The 22486-nt window shown below is 39.8% G+C and overlaps 3 protein-coding genes across 6 annotated transcripts; 2 read left to right on the forward strand and 1 right to left on the reverse strand.

Annotated features, from left to right (window-relative positions):
• Window positions 1-246: 246 nt before the first annotated feature.
• LOC116701952 (lamin-A) lies at window positions 247-8330 on the forward strand. Of its 2 annotated transcripts, none has more exons than XM_032536002.1 (13): window positions 247-505; window positions 994-1343; window positions 3477-3633; window positions 4085-4210; window positions 4346-4516; window positions 4713-4838; window positions 5352-5572; window positions 5743-6016; window positions 6240-6347; window positions 6445-6564; window positions 6713-6769; window positions 7578-7775; window positions 7956-8330. In XM_032536002.1, exons 2-13 carry the CDS (start codon window positions 1006-1008, stop codon window positions 7989-7991), a joined length of 1932 nt encoding a protein of 643 aa, XP_032391893.1. In that variant the 5' UTR covers window positions 247-505; window positions 994-1005; the 3' UTR covers window positions 7992-8330. The 2 variants fall into 2 exon arrangements, with proteins under 2 accessions (XP_032391893.1, XP_032391894.1); XM_032536003.1 differs by having other exon boundaries at window positions 7581-7775.
• Window positions 8331-9135: 805 nt separating this feature from the next.
• naxe (NAD(P)HX epimerase) lies at window positions 9136-14778 on the forward strand. Of its 2 annotated transcripts, none has more exons than XM_032536008.1 (7): window positions 9136-9302; window positions 10505-10695; window positions 10788-10896; window positions 11676-11786; window positions 12693-12803; window positions 13299-13446; window positions 14138-14778. In XM_032536008.1, the coding sequence occupies exons 2-7, from the start codon at window positions 10523-10525 to the stop codon at window positions 14335-14337; spliced, it is 852 nt and encodes a 283-aa protein (XP_032391899.1). In that variant the 5' UTR covers window positions 9136-9302; window positions 10505-10522; the 3' UTR covers window positions 14338-14778. The 2 variants fall into 2 exon arrangements, with proteins under 2 accessions (XP_032391899.1, XP_032391900.1); XM_032536009.1 differs by having other exon boundaries at window positions 9189-9224.
• A 330-nt stretch (window positions 14779-15108) lies between these two features.
• scn1bb (sodium channel, voltage-gated, type I, beta b) lies at window positions 15109-22228 on the reverse strand. 2 transcript variants are annotated; one of them, XR_004335037.1, is made up of 6 exons: window positions 21068-22228; window positions 20818-20987; window positions 19460-19697; window positions 18178-18319; window positions 17036-17158; window positions 15109-16115 (listed from the first exon to the last, which is right to left on the reverse strand). XR_004335037.1 is itself a non-coding variant. In XM_032536010.1 (6 exons), exons 1-5 carry the CDS (start codon window positions 21114-21116, stop codon window positions 17089-17091), a joined length of 669 nt encoding a protein of 222 aa, XP_032391901.1. In that variant the 5' UTR covers window positions 21117-22228; the 3' UTR covers window positions 15148-16115; window positions 17084-17088. The 2 variants fall into 2 exon arrangements, 1 of the variants encoding a protein (XP_032391901.1); XM_032536010.1 differs by having other exon boundaries at window positions 15148-16115; window positions 17084-17158.
• Window positions 22229-22486: the final 258 nt, after the last annotated feature.

Below are 22486 nucleotides of genomic sequence, written 5' to 3' on the forward strand. Positions count from 1 at the left end.
TCCCGTACTGTATTTAAGGGTTAAAACTATCTGAAACGTCTTATAGAACTTGTTCATTTGAACTCATTGGAGAAGTTTGAGCACTGTGGCTTGAGTCAATCACTTTAAATTACTACTCAGCTCTCAGGAAATAGAACTGCTTGAAATGGCAGGCTATGTATCAAGTGACATTTTGCATTTATTTGACTAGAGGGTGACTCATTCATTCAGATTACACACCCAGTACAGTTGGTAGAGAGAGAGAGAGAGAGAGAGAGAGAGAGAGAACAAGCACCAACCAATGTCAAACTTGAGGCCAACCTCTCTCCTCTCCTCCCATCTCATTCTTTCCTATATGGGCACCCACAGATGGATTTGCAGACAGCACAGTAACTGAATAACTGAACAGACAGAGGAGGGTCAGAGAACTAAGAAAGAAACTGATCACAAAATAATAAAAACTAACAGAGAAGTCTAGAATATCCTCGGAGCAGAGTTTTATCTTCTTCTGACCAACTTTAAAAAGGTAAGATTTCCTGACAAAGTTGACATCTTTTTGTGCAGAGACTTAACTTTGATCTTTGGGTGGAGTCGACAACCCCTCCCATGTCTTTTGATTGATTATACTCTGTCTTTTGTTTGTGTTATACACTCAAAAAAGTTGGAAGCTTCTGGAAACTGCACACTTTAAAATGAATTATGTTTTCTTTGAAATTCTAAACTTGTAGATATGACTATGTTTGACTATGGAAGCTCACAGATCCACAATTTTTCTTAAAAGTAAAAATCCACTTTTATGGATGTGTTAGTCATGCTTTTCATTATTTACTGGATTTATTTCATTAATAACAAATGTGAATGTAGATTTGTAGACTGAACTGCATGGCCAACTTCTTCCATTCCTCCAAAGTTGTGTTTTTATCGTATTAAGTATAGGCTACACTATAATGCCAGTATGCATGAAAAAAATATAATTTCAGAATAACTGAGTAGATAATCGTGTGTTTATGAAAGGATTTAAGTGAAATGGCGACACCGAAGAACACTCCCCGAGGTGCCAACACACCACTGTCCCCGAACCGTATCACCCGGCTCCAGGAGAAGGATGACCTGTGCAACCTCAACGACCGCCTGGCCGTCTACATAGACAAGGTGCGCTCTCTGGAGACCGAGAACGCCGCCCTGCGTGTGCGCATCACCGAGTCAGAGACCGAGGTCAGCCGGGAGCTGACGGGCCTGAAGGCCGCCTATGAGACCGAGCTGGCCGATGCCCGTCAGACTCTGGACTCGGTGGCCAAAGAGCGAGCACGCCTGCAGCTGGAGCTGGCCAAGCTGCGAGAGGACTACAAGGAGCTGAAAGCAAGGTGGGTTGCAGCGCATCACTCCGGTCCAAAATCTATATCTGACAGCTATTTCTACAGTATGTTTTCAATGTATGCATGTGTGTGCTAGTGGAGAAAAAAAAAATACAAAAAAATTTGTAACAGTAGTAATGTTGAAAAGCGTTGCGTGGGGCAAGTTCTTGTGTCTCAGCCCATGAGAGGCCCTGAATTCCTTAAAAAAACACCCATATCCATCTATGAGATGTAGTTCCTGCACAGTTAAAGTGAGACTATGTAACTTTTAAAAGACGAAATAACACAATATTCCAGTTGAAATGAAAAGCTGAGTTCCTAAGCAAAAAAATAAATAAAAGCACCTTTACTCAATTCAATCGTCAAAAGTCAAAGAGGAAGACAGTAGACTCAGGAGTTTTGCTGTTGCATCCTCACCTGGTCTGGTATGACCAGTATGGTGGCTAATGTTGGCAAACCTTAGATAGATATCTCTATGTAACTGATATTACTGAGTCAGTTTTCTGTACTTACGACACATATCTACACTACTGTTTAAGCATGTACTATCTTGTCCCATAATTATCACTTGTGGCCAGCTAAAGTGACATAATCTATCTTTATAATCATAATTAGGCTACGTAACCGTCTTGGATTGTACTTACAATATAAATGTAGAAAGGTTACAGGTAACAAGAGCAAACAGAGTAAAAAGGGTGTTGCTTTTCCAAGATTATAAAGGTTTTTAGTTTTCACGGATAGGATCGCCCCGCTTCCCAGCATTGCACGCTTGGGTTTGCCACCAGTTTATCTCCACTGACCACCGACAAGCAAGCTGGTTGGACGAATTTTTAAACTGACCATAACAACGGCTCGTTCAGAATGCAGTCTCGTATTTCACGAAAAATGGTTCACCGAAACGTGTTTCTGAAAACATTTTAAGAGAGAAATAGGCCAAACAGTTGCTGAATACGTTTTCATTTCGGCTCGACAAAGGTCAGTTTAAAAGATTTCCGTCAGCTTTTGAGAGGCGCCCCACTTCTCCAAAGTCCCCACGACGCAGACAGAATGCATTGCGCGGCTGCTCCTATGTAAATGAGTGGGAAGCGGGGAAATGACGCTGACAGTGGACACGTACTATGACGCACGCTTGTCACGGAAGTAAAGGCTGAACGACAACAGAGCTGTTTGGAGCAGTTTGGAAACAGTGTTTTCTTTAGAAGATGGAAAAGTCCCTTCGGGGTGGACTTTGGGCTTTTTCACTCTGTTAACCTACAACACGCACAAAAAAGATATATAACACAATAACGGAAAGGGAAAAAGCCAAAAAGCATAATATGAGTAATGTAAAGACTCAACTGAACAAGATATTCTGTTTATCCGATGAGAGGAAACAGTTGCCTCAAGGCTTCTGAAATCCCCATGTTGCACAAAATCGTTCTTCATTTGTCCATTAAAGCATGCATGAGAGTTTGTGATTACAGGGGTAATATCGAAAAACATTTCTGCATGTGATCTACAGCGGCAGAACACAGTTACGCATTAGCTTTTAATAGCAGATGCTTAATTTCCCTGCTGCCAGGGCCACTCCCTAGCTTCAGCATACCCTCCTCATTGCTCACTGCAGTTTGACGTTGGACTTCTACTCCGACTCCTTCCCATGCTGCCACATCCAGAGCTTGATGACTAACTCTTTCCCCAGTTTCTCCTCCTTCACTAAAGTAATCATTATGCACACAATACGTGGCAGTGTGTAGAGGGCTCCACTCTTGCCTCCATTATTTTTCCATAAATATTGAGACAACGGCCAACGTGTGTTTGGCAAAGCCAAGCCGTTGCCATGGCAGCGCCTCAGCTAAACACCAACGGCTGTGGTCTGTGTCTACCACATACATGGGATTGGACGTAGATTATTGTGGCCTATGAGTCATATGCACCAAGGTCTTTCCCGTTTCTATCCGGTCTACATCCTCATTCAAAAATAGCTCATATTTTCTTCATTAGACTGCGTGAAGGAAACTGTAGTAATTCAGTTTCCACTTGGTTTTTAACTTACAAAGCAAAATGGATGTCTCCCCTAATCTATGTACTGGAATATCCTCTATAAATTCTGAAAACACATCCAGCAAGATGAAACATCTGAGACTCTTTTTGCCTTTGCAGGAACACCAAAAAGGAGTCGGATTTGGCTGGAGCGTTGCTGAGGCTCAAAGACCTGGAAGCTCTGCTGAACTCCAAAGATGCGTCCTTGACCACGGCTCTAGGAGAGAAGCGTAACCTCGAGGTGGAAAACAGGGACCTGAAGGCGCAGAATGCCAAGGTATACCTAAACCCACGCTCACTTTATAGCTCAGTGGAAACACATCTGGGGTCAATCTTTCTGCAGTTATCCTACAAGCTCACCCCCTCTTGGCTTTACCCTCATCGTCCTCTGTGTTTTCCACTTTGGGATAATAAATGCCAGCTTATCAAAGATCCAGTTACAATCCTATTTTTTGCCTTTACCACTTGCTATTTACTTCGAAGTTTTTCCATTTGAGTTTTGAAAGGGCCTCACTAAGCCCAGGATTTAAAATAAAATGTAATATTTAGTATTGATGTGTGTCAGCTTTTCTGTCATGGCTGCTTAAACTCTTCAATTTTGATTAAAGAGTCTCATGACTCTCCTGCCCTCTAACTTTATTTACTGCACATTTCTGCACTCTGCTGCCTGTTTATGTGATTTTTTGTGCTCTGTTTAGTACTAATAATCCGTTCCTGTCCTTTCTTAGCTGGAAACCAGTTTGGCTGATGCCAAGAAGCAACTGCAGGATGAGATGCTGAGGAGGGTGGATGGAGAGAATCGCATCCAGACCCTCAAAGAGGAGCTGGAGTTTTCGAGGAACCTCCACTCTGAGGTTAGACTGAGAAAAGTTCTTATCATGTATTCATCATTTCCAAAAGGAACTTTCACTTTCCCCACTTCTTTTGTTCATACATTAGTTAAAAAAAAAAAACACCATTAAAAAAATGTTTTTGTAATCCTCCAACAGGAACTACGGGAGACAAAGCGACGTCATGAGTCCCGTATGATCGAGTTGGACAACGGCCACCAGCAGGACTTTGAAAGCAAGTTGTCCGAGGCACTGATGGACATGCGTAGCCAGCACGAACTGCAGGTCAAAATGTTCAAAGATGAGATTGAGAAGACCTACAATTCCAAGGTAAACCATCAATGTATTGTTATAAGCTAAAAAAAACACATCATAATATAGGAACGCATTACATGTTTTGATAGGACAGTTCTGATTTGCCTCAGCCATGCAGTTTCACAAATACGTCCTAAGCACAAAAGGTCAGACTACAGCGTAATTATTGAATGATTTGGTCATTTTCTACCTTGCTGCTTCTCTCTGTCAGCTGGAAAATGCTCGTCAGTCAGCGGACAGGAGCAGCCACCTGGTTGGAGCAGCACATGAGGAGCTCCAGCAGACACGAACCCGCCTGGAGACCATGTCCTCTCAGCTCAGCCAGCTGCAGAAACAGGTGAACTGAAATGAGCATCACACTCAGGGTTCTTGTCGTGACTTAAGCCTTATGCTTGTTTGCATAATGCATTGCATCATGAATTGATCAATGAATTTGACATTTTTCCTTATTTTAAAGAACAACATAAACCAAAAGATTTACAGAGATTAAGACATAAAAAATGAATTCTCTATATAAAGTTCAATACTTCATTTAAAAGTTTAGTTGTGCTCTTGTTGCACATAATGTAATGTTACATTTTCACATATCAATCAGATTTCCCTGTTTTTTATTTTTTATTTTCTAAGAATAAATAGACACTCCTCACCATCTTTTGGTTGAGCTTAAAAACACAGACACAGTATAACACTCATCATGCGGCTAAAATGTCAGTTAGCCCTCATCTTCACCCAAAATTATTTCAATTAATACATTGTATTTGTATTGCATGTGGGTAGTAATTCCTCTGAATGTTTTAAATTTGTCTCATTTTTGATCTGGAAATAACTGGGATTCTTCTGTGTGATCTAGCTGGCGGCCCGCGAGGCGAAGGTAAGGGACCTGGAGGACGCCCTGTCTCGGGAGCGGGACAACACCCGTCGCCTGCTGGGGGAGAAAGACAGAGAAATGGCCGAGATGAGGCAGCGAATGCAACAGCAGCTGGATGAGTACCAGGAACTTCTGGATGTAAAGCTGGCTCTGGACATGGAGATATGCGCTTACAGGAAGCTGCTGGAAGGGGAGGAGCAGAGGTATGTTGGCCCCTCACAATGAGTGCATTCAATAAGATAAGAGTCTTGCAGTAATTTAATTGTGATTCCGTCTTTGCTTCACAGTTGTCGGTCATACCTCTTCCGCTGTCTCTCACACTTTTCTCCTCCCCGGTTAATAAACATCATGTTTTTGATTTTTGTCCCTGCAGGCTGCGTCTCTCGCCCAGCCCCCCGCCCACCAAAATGACAGGAAGTCGTTCCTCTACTTCAGGAGCTCTCTCTCGATCAGTCCACTATAACGCGCAGAGCTCTCCTGCCAAGAGGCGCCGACCCAACGACACTGACAGCGAGGCTTCCAGCATTGCAGGTGGAGCTGTGGCCCGCACTCGCATCACCCAGCAGGCCTCAGCCAGCGGACGGGTCACTGTGGACGAGGTGGACCTGGACGGGAAATATGTCAGACTCAGCAACAAATCAGACGAGGTGAGAAGAAAAACAAAATGATGGGATATAATGTAATATAACATAAGCTGAGAAACCCTGTGTGTGGAAACCAATTAGTCTTTCTGCTAAAGTTGCACACGTTGTGGTTGGTCAATACAGGCATGTTGTCCACAGTTTTCTGACATTTTTATTTGAGGCCAGATTTTACTTGGAGGATTTGACACTTTAAAAAAGAACTGCCATCTTTTTATCCAACCGTCAGGATCAGAACTTGGGGAACTGGCAATTGAAGCGGCAGGTGGGATCTGGGGCTCCTATCATCTTCAAGTTCCCGGTAAAATTCACCTTGAAGGCCGGCCAGAGGGTCACGGTAAGAAACCCCTTTACTTAGCAGAGTCACAAATCAACACAGCGACAAACACAGTTACAAATACCTCATCCTGCTGTACCTTTACCATGGCTGACAGATCTGGGCCTCTGGTGCTGGTGGAACCCACAACCCTCCCTCTGACCTGGTGTGGAAGACTCAGCCCTCTTGGGGCACTGGAGACCTGTTCCAGACCACCCTGATCAGTGCCAATGGAGAGGTATTTTAAATGTACCACTCAAACATGTAGTACTTCAGTTAAGCCTAAAATACTATGGTTACATTAAGTTTTGCCTCAGAAATGGGCAAACAATGTATATATTAATTAAAGAATATATAAATAAATACAATCTTACTTTGTCCTCCAGGAAATGGCAATGAGGAAGGTCACCCGCACACAGTTTGAAGAAGAAGATGATGACATGGTGAGAGATATTTTATTGATAACATAGTATGTAATAAGACAAAAGTCTGCAGGACCAAAAAACATTTAGCAACATTCACAAGCTGCCTAATTTTCATAATAAATAGAGCTGGTGTACCTTGAACACTAAACATTGCTTTTCAGAAATCCAGAAACATTAAATCTTCTGTTTAACACTTCAAAAACAATCAATCTAAGTGCAGTACCCTACTGCTAAAATTTTATTTTAGCGTAATATATTATGCCACTCATTACCACTCCATTAAAAAATAATTATATATAATTATTGGTACATTTTATTATTGATAATTCTGCCGATTATTTTCTGTACCAACTAATTCATTACTTTGTCTATGAAATGTTTGAACATAGTGAAAAATGGCCATCACAATGTCCACAAATACAATTGCCTTAAGAGACATATTCCCATGGCTTATTATGTAACACCAATGGTCCAGAACCCAAAGATATCAAATAAATAAAAAAACAGCAAAGCTACACTTTAAGACGCAACAACCAGGGAATATTTAGCATTTTTGCTTAAAAAATGACTCAAATGAATAATCAATTATCACAATAGTGTTTGATATCATTTTCTGTTGATCAACTAATTGTTTCATCAAGTTTAGCATTTAATTCTGCATCCCCTTTCAATAATCTTTTGGAGCTCTCTCCTATGGGCCTTCAGAGTTCTCCCCACAGGACTACAACAACCAGACAATGCACATGCACGAGATGTATTAGACGATTTCCAGTGTGTTCATATTAAATGCTCTGATATTAACACTGAATCTGTCTCTTTTCCTCAGCAGGTGGCTCACAGCACCTGTGGGGACAGCGAGTACAACCTGCGGAGCCGCACAGTGCTCTGCGGCTCCTGCGGACTTCCTTCAGACAAATCCAGCAACTGCTCCATGACTTCAGCCTCCCGCTCCTTCCGCAGCGGAGGCATCTCTGAGGGTCTACTGCCGCACTCCTACGTGTTCAGCGCCAGCACTCCTCGCAAGGTGGGCACTGCAACACATACAGCTGTTACATGACTTCCTTTTAAAACTTTCAAATAGCGCAGCTCCTCTTGGAGGCTGAAGCAAGAGTGTTTTTCTGTGTTTACAGATCAAAGTGCCAAATGGATTTTTTTTAATTGATGTATACGTGGTGATTGTAACGTTATCAATCTTTTCTCTCAGACTGGAGCCAGAATGGAGAACTGTCCAATTATGTGAGCCCCTGGATCCACGCTGAAACACTTCAGCTCTTAGTTTTCAGTTATTATTCCTGTAGTTACCAGTAGTTATTCATTTCAGTTCATGTACTTTTTAATAATCTTTAAGATAGTGTATGCAATAAAACATTACACCACTTTTTTAATGTACATAGGCATGCTTATGAAATACTTTCTTACGGTCACTTTTATTTGTATTAAGGGATGGAAATATCATGAATACATTTATTTGGAATAGAACTTGCTTCTAAGTAATCCGACTCCAACCTTGCTACAGGTCTACAGAATATGGCGTATCCTATTTTTGTTGTTGCTCATATCAATAAACATTTTTTCAGAATGTGTCTTGTTCAACAATAATGATGTGATAGCCGTCTAAGTACAGTATAGTTCATATTATATTATAGTAACGGGCAGGCTTTGTAATTGTGTGTTCAATCTATTTAACTGACTGACTCTGATTCATTGTGCATGGTTGGTCCTTTGCCTTTTAAAAATCGAAGACCACAAAAAGGGAATTTTTGATTTCTTTTAACCGTACTGGAGGCTATATTTAATACATTAACATTTAAAACGTCAACAGTAAGAAAAATGTTTACTTCAGATTATTGCATCCATACACCAACTTCATTCAAAATAAGAGAAACAAGAGTTGAATATTTTCCATTATTCAGGTGTCTATCACAATAGATAATACGTACAGTGATGAGGTATTCTTGTTCTGTGCAGAAATAAAGCACATTTACTTCTGTACTGTACTCAAGTACCATTTTAAGATACCTCATGGCAGCTTTCTACTCTACTACTACATCAATCTTCCAGCTATAGTTAATTTACAGATTAAATCTTTTTTTTTTTTAAATCATTAATGTGATACTTACATGCTCAACAATAATGAGACTCCAATAATATGATATGTAATATACCCCTCTAAAGGGGCCATTCTGTGAATTGAGTACCTTTTTTGTTGATACATTTTAATCGCATTTTGCAACAACAACAAAAATCTTCTGTATTTTTGCTCAAGTACTCAGGACTTTTAACTCCACATTGACTATCTTTATAGGGAAGGATTAGTTTGTACAGCACACTCTTCCACTCTTTTCAGAGGTAGGACTTTTATTTTGAAATTAGAGCATTGTTTACGATTTTGAAACCCGGAAGTGGAGGACACTATTGAGACAGCTAGTGCTGTCGCTCGACTCCTAACTCTTTCTCACTATACTATTGATCTGGAAGTTGTGTCGCTGCATTGCTTGGAAATGAAAACGTGCGTGTGAAATTGTTTCAAAGAAAGGCTTGCTAACATTTGGTGAGTGTCATTGATAACTTGTTACGAAGTGAAGAAAGGTCAGGCCAGAGCAGAATGTTGGCTAGCAACAACTTGGCCTGTAATTAGACTACATTTATATTAGTACAACTTAATCTTTCTGCGTTTTAAGTCTATAGTCAACTGTTTAATACACTTTCTTTACTGGCATGTGCATTAATGGCTAACTAACGTTAGCTACCTGTATTTGCTTTTTGCTAAAGTTGCTAATTAGTAAAGCTTATACAGGTGTGTGTGCAACTGACAACATCAAGATATTCACATAAAATAATATCAACATGGCGCGCGTTGATCAAGTAATATGTGGACAATCAGGTTTAGGTTATAAAATAAACCTGCATGTTACAAAGTAAAACTAGTTTTCTCAGTGTTGTATCTTTCTGGCAGATTTTTATTAGTATTTTCCCTTTTTTATGTTAAAATTAAACAACATAATTGTTAATGTTCATGTCTTCTTAATTGTTGTCTAGATATTAGTACTGAAAGGATTTGTATACAGTGATTTGTTGATTGACAAACATTTCAATAATTAGTTTTTTTACTTGTAAAAATGGCACATATTTGGTGTTCAATCTTCAGCAGAAGCGTTTTGCTTTTCTCGGTTAAACATCATTGTAAAGGTAATATTTTGGATGTTGGACCAACTGGAACCAGCAAATGTTTGGTGTTTTGCTTAACAAATTAAAGGGCTCTGAAAATATAATGGATGTTTCCAATTAATATCTGGCACTTCATAAGTCATAAAATAAATTTAAAAAAAAAATCAACAGATTAATAGAGAATGAGCGTAAAGTGCCCTATCTGGTATGATCATTTCAGTGCACTTTTATTCTGTTTAACTGTACCCTAGTTACCAAGTTCAGTCCTGTGTATTAAAATACAATTTATTTCGGCAACAAGACTCTATTCTCATCTCTTACTGTGAATCATATTGAGCAGGAGCTGCAGGGATGATTGACGCAAAAACCCTTTAGGGACTGTGATCCGGCAGGAGGATGGAGGCAGCAAACAAAAAATGCAAGCAAGCAATAGGCTGAGCAGCAGAGCTTTCCGTAGTGGGAAAAGTGTACAACAACAATGGAGTTGTGCAATTAGCCTACAGGCTTTGCTTCATGTCATACTTTAGTGTTTTGTTTTGTTTCCCATCAGTTCAGGGTAGATCTCTGTCGTCTCTTCTGTTCCAGGAGTTTGGATCCATCTGGATGTTGAGTGTGCGGACTCTGTTTGGGATCGGCTTCTTGGTCACCTCAAGGGCCACGTCAGTCCTTGCTCAGACAGGGACATGTCCGCTGTCCACTGCAGCTAACAACCACAAGAAGGACTGTTTTAGTAGCAGACCAGCGTCCACCATGGCCCAGACAATCAAATATCTTGGGTAAATTGTTATATTTTGTACACAGAGCAGTAAAAGAATTTACTGTGCGTGCTTGCGCAAACTGTCCAAACTGACCTATAGGTGCTCCACAGGCAGGAGGAGGCGCAGCACGTTGACGAGGAGCTCTTCAGTGAGTACGGCTTCAGTGTGGACCAGCTGATGGAGCTGGCCGGACTCAGCTGTGCCACAGCCATTGCCAAGGTGAGATGTCAGTCGAGGCTTTTATTTAAAAATGAAAAGGACTGTGTTAATCTAGAGCTGCAACTTTTAATAAGTGAATCGATTACTTTATAGACAAAAACTATTTTGATACTTGAATAATCCTTTCAGACATTTTTTTTAGAAAATGTGATGCTTTTCTTTGTCATACATGATAGTAAACTGAATATATTTGGGTTTTGGACTGTTGGTCAGACAAAACAAGACATTTGAAGACATTAACTTGGACGATGGAAAATTATAATGGCCATTTTTCACCTGTTTCTAACATTTAATGCACAAATAGAGAAAATAATCACCAGATTAAATGATATTGAAAAAAGTCTTTGTTGCAGCCCACTAAGCAATGTGCTGGTAAGTGGCCGGTTTAAGGCAGGAATCTGGATAATGGATAGATGATAGATAGATTTCTATATATCCCAAAATGGGAAATTACAGTGTTACAGCAGCAAAATATCAGACACACAGCACACAGACAGAATATACATGAAATATTAGGAAACAATATACATGAAATAATAAATAGGATAGAATACAAAAACAAATATTTAAATATATACAAGTTGGAAATAAAAATGTACAACTACTTAACTGGTATTGATAAAGATGTAAATTAACCTATTGTGTAAGTTGCACTTAGTGCAGTTGTGATGTCTGAGTGTCTTATCTCTCTAGCTGTAGAAAAAATCCTCTTTTCCTTGTCCAACGCCAGTGGTGGAGCAGTGCTGTATAAAGCTTGTTCTGTCTGTTTCTTCCTGCAGGCGTATCCACTGACTTCCCTGGTCAAGGCCAGACCTTCTCTGCTGGTGATTTGTGGACCTGGTAACAACGGAGGCGATGGCCTGGTCTGTGCCCGACATCTTAAACTCTTTGTGAGTGTCCTTTGCTTGTGTGGCAGTAAGATCCTGGACTCTGCAGCAACTGTGGAAAACTTCACATGAGTATTTCCTATTTAATGTTTGTTTAATACTCTTATTCCACTATTTTTAGCAGTTATAGCTAGTTATTTTATTTAGCAGATCATTTTTCATCATGAGCTTCTAAAACATGCGTTCAATGAAAAGAAAGCCCCGTCTTGTTTTGTAACTTTAGTCTGAAATTAAGTCCTTGAAATCTAGTTGGAATATTTCAACCTGTTTTCACCAAGAGTTTGCTTGTGGTTCTAAAATCTACTATTTCTTAATTATAGTGCAGCTATAGTGCCTTATTATTTCTGCTTTCAAGACAGACATGTTTCGAGAACATATTTTAAGTAAGATTGATGTATTGCACTGAAAAATAACGCTTTAACAATTATTCCGGAAATGTCTAGGATCTACACGATTAAAGTTTTTAATTAAATTTCCCTAGGCTTTATTTGTAATACTTTTACTCTTGTACTTTTACTCAAGTAAGATTTTGAATGCAGGACTTCTACTGGTAATGGAGTATCTTTTACAATGAGTTATTACTTCTTTTACTGAAGTAAAGGATCTTAGAGGAGAATTCATCCAACCTTGCTGCACAGCACACTATATAACTGCTCCATTAGTGTATTTGGCTGGATTCTGACTTCAGGCGGGTAAATAGTGCTAACAGAAGACCACTTAAGGACAATCTTTGCTAAATAAATCCTCAGTGGCCGATTTGAATCAATCTGAAGGCCTTCTTTACCCTTTTACTTTCATCAAACCGGTCTGTGGAGAGTGGAGATTAACTTTTCTTGAATAAAGTTGTGGCTGTTTTCAATTTTCAAACTATGAAGAATGTTTCCTTCCACTTTGTGCATCCTCTTGCAGGGATACGAACCTACCATCTTGTACCCGAAGAGGCCAAACAAACCTCTGTTCCAGGGCCTGACCACACAGTGCCAGAAAATGGAGATCCCCTTCCTGACTGAGATGCCTGAGGTTTGGTGTTGATCAATAATGCAGCAGTGTTATCCACAGTGGTGAAGACAATTCTATTGTGTATTGTGTTATGAGTGTGCATTTTACTTACTTACAAGCTATGAACGTATTGTATTACACATCATTAGGTCTTGCTAAGTGAGGCTGCAGTTTAGAGTAGATGAAACCTAAATGATCTCTGTGGGGGAATTAGACTCAAAGTTTTGATTACTACAGACGTCCCAGTCAATGATATACTCAGAAACTGATGCGGAGTCATTTCGGATAATTTCAAGTTGCAGATCTGAAACTTCTAACAACTGCGCCGTGGGTCAGAGAGAAACAAATGTTCAGTTGCTGTCTGGCACATGTTGCAGAATTGACAATAAAGTTGACTTGACTTGCACTTGTTGAGGGTTTTTACACATTAACTTTGTAAAACATTGATGCTTGTTGGTCTTTTGAGGCGGTATGTAAATGAAAAACACTTCATCTGGAAAAATAATAATTTTTCAGGCTAAGGTGATTGACGAGGCTTACAACCTGGTGATTGATGCCATCTTTGGCTTCAGCTTTAAGGGGGCTGTGCGAGAGCCTTTTGGTTCCATCCTAGACGTGCTGAAGAAGACGACTGCCCCCATAGCCAGCGTCGACATCCCCTCAGGTCAGTCCTCGCATGCTCCGCACTTCTCAAGGAGAAGAATCAGGATTTTCACTAAGGAAAAAAATACTTTCTAGTGAATTTGAATCTTCTGAATTTAACTATATTAAACTATATAAGAGTTAACTTTGTTGTTCCACTGCTTTGCTTGCTAAAGATAGAATATAGTTACTATGGCCAGTTTCATGAAGTCAGGCCTCATAATGATTAGTTGGCTGAGAAAAAAACCTTGTAATTTAAACCTGTCTCTGCTCATTTGTGTAGAATAGACTATTTCTAATTTATTATATTTTAATTTGGCAGTTGCAATAATGCATAAAAACATGCTTAGAATTCTTGAAGTAAGATATGAAATGTCCCTTTTGTATGTATCAGTTATTTGGTGAGCATAATCGTTCAATAATTGCAGTTATCAGATTGTATGTGATTGGTTCCATTCATCTATGTGTGACCAGAATATTTTGAGAATCAATCACTGAAGTTGCATGAAATTGTTTGTTTATGCTTCCAAAAGGAAGAATCCTATTGCTTTTCTGGTCATCCTTTGACTTTTCCCGGAGCGCCATCATTAGACCAAACCTTCTGTAACCAACTAATGACCTGACTGTCACGACCTTTACTGTGCATATTCACTAACAAGAAGAAAAGGAAGCTTGGATTAGATTGTGACACATCTGTTTTTGTTTTTTTAAAGGTTGGGATGTGGAGAAGGGCAGTGCAGATGGCCTGCAGCCCGACACGCTCATCTCTCTCACTGCTCCCAAGAAGTCTGCCTCCTTGTTCCGAGGACGATACCACTTCCTGGGAGGCCGGTTTGTGCCACCGGGCCTAGAGAGGAAGTACCAGCTCAACCTGCCTCAGTACCCCGGCCATGACTGTGTGTTACAACTGTAGGGGATGTACTGAAGGTTTGATGAGATGAAGGGTGTTGTCTGTGAAGGAATAGTAATAGAAATAAGAGGATAAGAATATAAATACCACTCCCTTGTTTGTGCCATAATTATGAAGCTGGAGTCTGGAGTTAATAGCTTAGATTATTTTATCATGAAGACTGGAAACCGGTGGGAAACAGCTCATCTGGCTCTGTCCAAAGTTGTAAGATATTCATACTAACACTTCTAAAGCTCACAATTTAAAATTTACCTTGTTTGTTTCATCTATACACTAACAGAAATGTAAAAGTGACAAGTTGTAGTTGTAAAGGGAACGAAGGCATGCATCAGTGTCTCTGTGGAACCATTTCCACAACTCAGCTCCAGCTCTGTACCTAAACTGCTGACATGACAGTGTATCAATCTTCACATCTAATCTTTGGAAATAAATCAAACAAGTACAATATGTTTCCATACATACTATTTATTTTAGATCTTGTAATTCGATTGGTTGTCATTAAATCAAATAAGATGATATAATAGAGCTTTATTTACTCTCTTGGTGGCTGCTTCAGCTACATAAAAATAAAAAAACAATGGAAGTTGTCTACGTTATTTCTGTAACAACGGCCATCCATTTCAAGTCTGAAATATTTATTCGGCAAATCAGAAGATTTCTCCATCATGTATACTTTTTCAGTTTTTATTAGTACATCTTAAGACTAGCAACTGGAAAGACAGTCCACACACACACACACACACACACACACACACACACACACACACACACACACACACACACACACACACACACACACACACACACACACACACACACACACACACACACACACACACACACACACACACACACACACACACACACACACACAGAGAGTTATATTTGCCTCTGCAGTTTCTCACAGTGAGACAAAGCGGAGACAGATGTGGTTACACTTTTCAAAACTTTACGCAGACACTGTTTGTTGCAATATAATATAATAGTGAGATTGCCGTGCAGTTAATGTGTGCTTCTGAGACAGACAGGTGTTCTCTATTGCCTGACTGACTGGCACAAGACCAAAGCATTCCTATGCCCTGGTTACAGACTGACAGGCTGAGGTTGTACAGGCAAGGCAAAATTATTTCTATAGCACCTTTAGGCAAAGAGGCAATTTAAAGTGCTTTAAATAACGTAATGAAAATAAAAACGGCTAAAAAAAAAGATTAAGATACTAATGTGTAAGATATGAATATGTTTTTGATTAATAGGTTGTAGAGACCGGTTTGGAAGGAGAGAGGTCTGAAGAGGTTAGTAACACAGGAGAGAAGCAATCTGAGTGGCAAAACCTTTCACAATGCTCCATTTTTCTTTGTGTCTTTCAATTGAATGAAAGACTTTCCACTCATATTTCATCATTTTAGTTTTCTCTAAAATAGTGTTAAAATATCGTCTTTTCTCAAGAACCCAATCTTGTGTCTTGTCTCACGAGCTGTGTCTCGTCACACCCCAGTGACTGACTACATATACTTAAAGAAATCCTGTACGTTAAAAATACAACAATATGGCTCTTTAATGCATAATGGTTTCTCAAATAAGTGCATAAGCAGAACGTGCTTTTTTGGCGCAGAATACTATATACAGTGCTGGTACCATGCTTCCTTTGTATGTAATATCCATGTGTGATCTTTGTCAGCGAAAAGGTCAAATGGAGTCTTGAGATGAAGAGGAGTTTTACCTCCAAGTTTTCTACATGCAGATTAGAGGGTAGAAGGATGTATTTTGTCCAGGGGAGAAGCCTGCAGATAAAGACAACATGTATTAATGGATTCAAACCCACTGTGTTTATAGAAAATTCAGTTACTAAACACTAGAACATCTAAAATATACACTTCATTGTTTAGTTACACTTAACTAAAACTAATGCAACCAAACAACACATCTTTAATGAATCCCTTCTTCATGAAGATTATTATGTTCAGTTTGTGTTTGAACTGATTTAGACAGGTGTCGATTAAACTTTATGATCATTTTTGAGGATTTAATTTGTGGTGTTGTTGGCTTGTATTTTGTTATATGGAGAGATATTGCTAATAGACAAATTTAAAAAACTAAACATGAAAACCATCATGACTGTACAATATATTGCAGGGCAGTTGTATTTCACATTTGTTTTAGAGAGGTATCTTAAGGCTGGGCATTCCTTGTTGATACTAGCTCAGATACCAGAGTCCCTAGACTCTGGTATCTGAGCTGGTATATCTAAGGCATGACACTTCCATATCTTTCAGAAAAATACCAGAAAACACTTTCTTTATTTAACAAAAGAAGCCATTCTCAAAAATGTTGTCTTAACACAAAAAGCTGCATGATAACTTTGCCTAAAAATATTTATAATTTTTGTATTGAACTTCTAATCTAGTTAGTCTCAGAAAATTTGTTATCTTTTACAGGAGCCACCTGGTCAAAATGGGAGGATAGTAGTTAGAGGAATACTTTGACATTTTAGAAAAATTACATTAACTACAGTAACTCTCGGCAAATATACTTATTTGAAAACTGTAAAACTGATCAAATAACTAGACTCAGATGAATCTGAGCGAGTATTCAATGCCAGCTTTTAGACCTTGACCATTTTAATACCCAGTGATACTACATGGACACAGCTTAGCTGGGACCAAACAAACGTATACCCAGCCCTGGATAGAATTCAGTGTACCTGGGAATGATGCTGACATGCACTTTCACCTCGGGATCACAAACCTACCTGTGCTATTCTCCAACCTGCACCCCTGCGCAGTTCTCCTTACTTTCTGAGGCTATTGCTAAATATTCAGCATTTCTAGGAGGAAAAGAGAACAAAACAAAGTGAACCATGTCAAAATGTTTAACTGTAACACAGTAAAATGGTGAAAAACAAAACATCACAGCTATGTGTTGTAGGACAGTTTTTGACTTACAGGAGGGATTTTTGGTTTTTACTAGGAGGAGATGACAGGAGGGGACGACAGACGAAAACATGACAAGTGACGGAGGGAGCATGACAAAGAGACACAAGTGAAAACAACAAATACGATGGAAACATTGATAATCTTAACATAAATAGTTAGAAGACAAGCTAAGTGGAGCAGAGGAATAAGAACCAAGACAGGATGTAACAAAGTAAAAGTTGAAATTATAGGACAGTGTGACAGCAATAGAGCATGAATACATACATGGCAAAAATTTTAGGGAAATACACACTTTTCAAAACGTAATTTACATGACATGCATTTATTATTTTGAACATATCAGTGAGTTTGTAAGTTAGTTTTTAGAGTGACGGTGTAGTCACACCAGAAAGTGTCAGCAAAATTCAGCTGTGTGAAATATTTGCTTCTTGAAGCTTGGTCACACAGCGACTACTTGCAGCAATCGCCGACCTAACTGCTTACAAGCTAGCCAGCCTGAAGACATGCTACTGCTAGAAACTCACAATAGCTCATCAAAATGCATCAATGTGTATTTAATTTGCTTAAGAGTTTTTGAAGAGGTCAAAAAAGCCCACCACGCAAACTAACTTGCTAACTGTCGGATAAGCTAGCTGTCAAGAGACATATTTGTACCATTGTTTCCTGTCTGCAAACCATTCCTTTTTTGTGGAGACAGAGAAAGGTCAAAGAAAAGTGGCTCTATTATGCTAATAAGCTACAGTAGCTTCCTTGAGTTTGTTCTGTTCTATGAAAGAAGGAGAAGAAGAAGCAAGCACTGAAATCCTTTAATAAAACAGAAAACCAAGTCACCAAAACTGGAGGTTTTTACATGTATGAGCATATGTGCAGATTGGTCATGTACATACTGTATGTAATAACAAATACTTACGCTGCTTCTCTTAGTGCTTCTTCCCCAGCTGCTGATATTTTCCTGTAGCAGTATATCATCTCTATGAGGAGCCAGACCTGAAGGCCAATGATGGACACGTACATCATGACCTCGGACACGATGGAAGCCGTTCCTCTGGTCGCTGCACACACGTAAGCCAAGAAATCAGACAATAACCAAAGAAGCAACCTGACAATGCAACAATTCCGGAATTCAGGATAAATCCAATTTACAAATGAAAGGATTTCTTTCAGCAAGAGGGAGACTGAAGAGAGTACGCAGCTGCAGCTGACATCTCATACATTTTAAGAACGTTGTCTGGTTAAAAATGTAATCGCCTGCATTATTTTCTACCTGAGTTCTCGTTCTTCAGGCGTTCCCTCTAGTATTTTGTACAGGCTACCTGTGTCTTCACAGTCATCTGGAACGGTTTGGTTTTAATGTATAACATGCATAACATGCATTTCTATCTCAACCTCTATGTCCACTATTTCAAAATGACTGCGGCTAAGTGAGGCTGTATCCTCACTATTGTTGTCAGTCAAAGTGGACAATAAAACCCTCTGCCAATTTGTTGTTCTCCAACACTCCTCCCCATAAGTGCAGGAACCTTGATAATGGAGGAAACAAACATTTAAGTTCTGTCTCGCTACTTCTTAAGCATTACTTCAGTCATGCACATAACCTAAACCTTTGCTTCACTTCCCTTACATTGGCTTTTTATGTTAAAATCACATTATATGCATCAAATTAAAATAAGCTATTACATTATTGTTACAACATAAATGTAGATCTTATCTTCTTGCCATATGCATAGTTAAAGAAGAATGTACCATCTATTTTAGAGCATATGCTGACGGTTAGTTTTTCATAGGTAAACTGTACATAATATAAACAAGAAGCTGAATGAGCAAGGTGTCCATCCCTGTCACTAGTGAGGGATGATCCCTGCTCAAGGTGCAGATATGGGAGGGAGTGTATGTATTCCTTTAAACTTTAATGCAGAATGCCCTTATTTAAATGTGATTAAGACGGACTGAAATTTGATTGATCTTACCACCTCACGAGGCAGTTTAGTTTTCAAACCTTTTAAATATAATTTTGCTCTGCCACAATGCACTTTTATTTTTTAATACATTTTAATATTCAAATTTGGCCATTTATTAAATGCTAATTCCAGATTTGTGTATGTAATGTAACTTCTTTAACTTTTCCGAGGCATGTTCTTAAATCCTGCTCCTTGTGATTCAGTTGTGATTCAGGTGCTAATGTTTCATCGTACCTTTAGCCACCACAGTAAGTTGGACCACTTTGCTGATAACTCTGCTGTTTTCATAGTTTTCGTAGAAAAGGATTCGGTTGAAAAAGCAGCGGTAGGTGCCCGTGTCGTTGAAGGTGACGTTGAGCAGGTATATGGATCCATCCTGGATGTCCTGGCTCCTCTTAGTTCCGTTCCAATCCAAACGGTCCATAAAGTTGTCGTTTTCAATGATGGGGCCTTCCTCGTTGTAGGTGTAGATCTGGGGACATCAAGGTTAATCAAAATTCAGATGTGACAGAAAAAAACTTGTAGATATTTGCACATCCATCACAAAAATCCAGATGATTCTTAAACGTGATGCTATTTTGTTGAAAATGGTATAAATATTTTTTTCTGTCAAAACGGTTAAAGTCAAAACTCTTCACACTTAAATTTTAATTCGGATTTCCTGAACCATATATGCAGCTACATTATCATAGCAAACACTCCAACACAAGGTCAACACAGCCATGTGTCATCTCTGGAGCTTTAATGACCTCTGGTGTAAAATATCACAAACAATTGCATCTGAACCTCAAGATGACACCTGCACTGGGCGCTATGATGTGATGAGGGCGTATGTATGTGTGTGTGCATGAGAGAGAGAGAGAGAGAGAGAGAGAGAGAGAGAGAGTGAGAGTGTGCGCATGCTTGGGTATGGGTTTAATACATGTAGAAATCAATAGCTTGTGTTTTGATGAATGTGTGCTAGGACAAGTGTGATACACTTTCCTAGTCCCTATACTCTCCACACTGTGCTGGGTCAGTTATATTAGGGACTGTTCATTTTTTATTTAAGGGGCTTTGGGGTCTTAAGTCAAATAAGACTTGACCCTCCCTTCACCAGATAGACATGTTTCTATAACCCTCCAAAATGATTGGGAAAAAGGCACGACCCCTCCACATCAATGTATTGATGCCTTCTGTACTGGTTTGCACTTGGCAAAGATGTACTGATAACCATTAGCAATCATGCTAATGAATACAATTATTTTTTTCAGCAGATGTATTAGTTACAACCATAGACTGACTAAACAGGGAGAGACCCATCTGCTAGTGATGAGGGGGCCGAGACTGAGAGAGTTACATGGAGCTACATGGACAAATATGCACCAACAAGCCACTTTGAAATGTTGCTGTTTTCATGAATACAAAAGTTAGATGACCCTCACCCTTAGATTATAAAAGTTGGATGACCATCCCCTCAACAAAGAATAAAAAGACATGACCCTCCCCTACTTTCCTCCGGTGGTGCATTCCACAAATCGGCTACCGAACGGTCCCTTATGTGCAGTGCTGGCATCAGACTAAGACATTATTTAGCAACGATTTGCACTCACGTGGACGAAGTCTGCTTCTCCTTTCGCCCTGAAGTACCAGTCGACGGTGGCAGTAGCCTCCACCTCCCTTCTCATCTTGCAGGAGATGCAGCCCAGTTTGAAGCCCATGCCCGCCACTGCCTCTGTGTCTGAGTCCACCTCTGCACACGCTCCCCGACACTCGGACATTGCTACAAAACGAGACAAGCACTATAGGTTAACATGATGTGGCAACAAATTATGAAGGCTACAGAAAATCAGGTCAACTCACCAAATATGCAGCACAGAAGAAAAAGGATCCGTAGGCTTAATACTTCCATGTCATCGGATTTTAGAATAAATAGTTTTATATGAAGAGGTGCCTCAAAAAGTTGGTTATTAACTGTAACAGTAACAGTCCTAAACAGACTTGTTGAAACTTTAAATGACCGTCATGACGCACATTCAACTGACCTCCAACTTGGTAATAAATGCACGGATATTTGCAAAGGCTTCTATGATTATTATGTTTTAACAATCCTCAAGATAGCAAGTTTCCTATTAGTGGCCGAATTGCTACTGATTATGCCTATTGCTGCTTTTTGACAGTATTTTCAACTGATGCAATCCAGTGGTGGGTTTTCTGCTTAATTATCAAGCAGCATATGAAACAATCCAGATATCTGGTGGATCACAGTGTTCCCCATCAACACCCTGAGATTTGATTATCTTTTTGTCCTGAGGTCTAATGTGAGATGCACAGAGTAATCATAAGGTCTGGAGCCACATGCCCTGCTCTATTAGGTTTGCAAATTACAGGGTGCACAAATATTATAATAAATTAGTTTATATTATGTGCAACATGCAAGCTACTGATTGAATGTTTACAATAGGCCTACACTTAGAAAGTGCTACCTTTTACAGGCTACACGCTACCGATATTAAATGCAGACCAATCTGGTCTAATAATTATCCTTGATCGGATCACTGAAATCAAAGCCTACTGTCTCCTCTCCTCGAGTCGTCTCCTCGGAAGAAAAAAATGCTGTCTTCTCCTGCGATGACAGCTGAATGTGGAAATACTTCTAATTTCACCTATCTAATGACTCCGCACTCGTAGAAAAGATGCTCCGCTCCTCCAAATAAAACTGCGTCAGTGCATCGTAGAGCCAGCCCACCAAAAATAAAATAAAATACGTCCTGTACCAGTTAACGGAGGTTTTTTTTTCCCTATCCCACAGCGGCACCTCTGTCGCTCGGATCAGAGGATGCTGCAGGTGCACTGCGGTAAAAACGGCCGCGCGTGTTTGACGGAGCAGAGCCAGTGTGTGACGACTATTTCAAGCTTCTGCCCCGCTGCTTTTAAACCGGTCCTAGCTTAGCTTCGTCTGGAGACCACTGTATGGGCCTCATCGAGCGTTTATAGCCCAATTAATGAGCGACAAGGGCGTTAGTTGTGGTAGCCATTGAGCTCTTTCTTTAATTTAACTGGTGAGCTCCAGGGCGGTGGGGGCGGGGTCATGATGACGGGGTCACAACGCTGAATTGATCAGTCTTTAACTTTCAATAACTGGCTATATAGTTGTGGGTTCATCTGTGGCCAGTGTGATGGTATTTCATAACAATTTTAACTTTGACACCAAACACCAGCTCACGTTGTGTGAGGACTGCTGATGCTGTGTTGTTGTCAACCAGCTAGCATCAGCTACGC

The sequence above is a fragment of the Etheostoma spectabile genome, chromosome 14, assembly GCF_008692095.1.
Source record: "Etheostoma spectabile isolate EspeVRDwgs_2016 chromosome 14, UIUC_Espe_1.0, whole genome shotgun sequence".
Classification (NCBI taxonomy): Eukaryota; Metazoa; Chordata; class Actinopteri; order Perciformes; family Percidae; genus Etheostoma; species Etheostoma spectabile.

Excerpts from the sequence above, each read along its gene's own strand:
- scn1bb (XM_032536010.1), bottom strand. The coding sequence starts at position 21,116 with ATGGAAGTATTAAGCCTACGGATCCTTTTTCTTCTGTGCTGCATATTT. Across the intron at positions 19,698-20,817 it reads GAGAAGCAGACTTCGTCCAC|ATCTACACCTACAACGAGGA; the intron begins GTGAGTGCAAAT and ends TGATGTCCCCAG. Across the intron at positions 17,159-18,177 it reads GAAGCACTAAGAGAAGCAGC|AAATGCTGAATATTTAGCAA; the intron begins GTAAGTATTTGT and ends TTTTCCTCCTAG.
- LOC116701952 (XM_032536002.1), top strand. The coding sequence starts at position 1,006 with ATGGCGACACCGAAGAACACTCCCCGAGGTGCCAACACACCACTGTCC. Across the intron at positions 3,634-4,084 it reads TGAAGGCGCAGAATGCCAAG|CTGGAAACCAGTTTGGCTGA; the intron begins GTATACCTAAAC and ends GTCCTTTCTTAG. Across the intron at positions 6,348-6,444 it reads AGGCCGGCCAGAGGGTCACG|ATCTGGGCCTCTGGTGCTGG; the intron begins GTAAGAAACCCC and ends CATGGCTGACAG.
- naxe (XM_032536008.1), top strand. The coding sequence starts at position 10,523 with ATGTTGAGTGTGCGGACTCTGTTTGGGATCGGCTTCTTGGTCACCTCA. Across the intron at positions 10,696-10,787 it reads CAGACAATCAAATATCTTGG|GCAGGAGGAGGCGCAGCACG; the intron begins GTAAATTGTTAT and ends GGTGCTCCACAG. Across the intron at positions 10,897-11,675 it reads GTGCCACAGCCATTGCCAAG|GCGTATCCACTGACTTCCCT; the intron begins GTGAGATGTCAG and ends TTCTTCCTGCAG.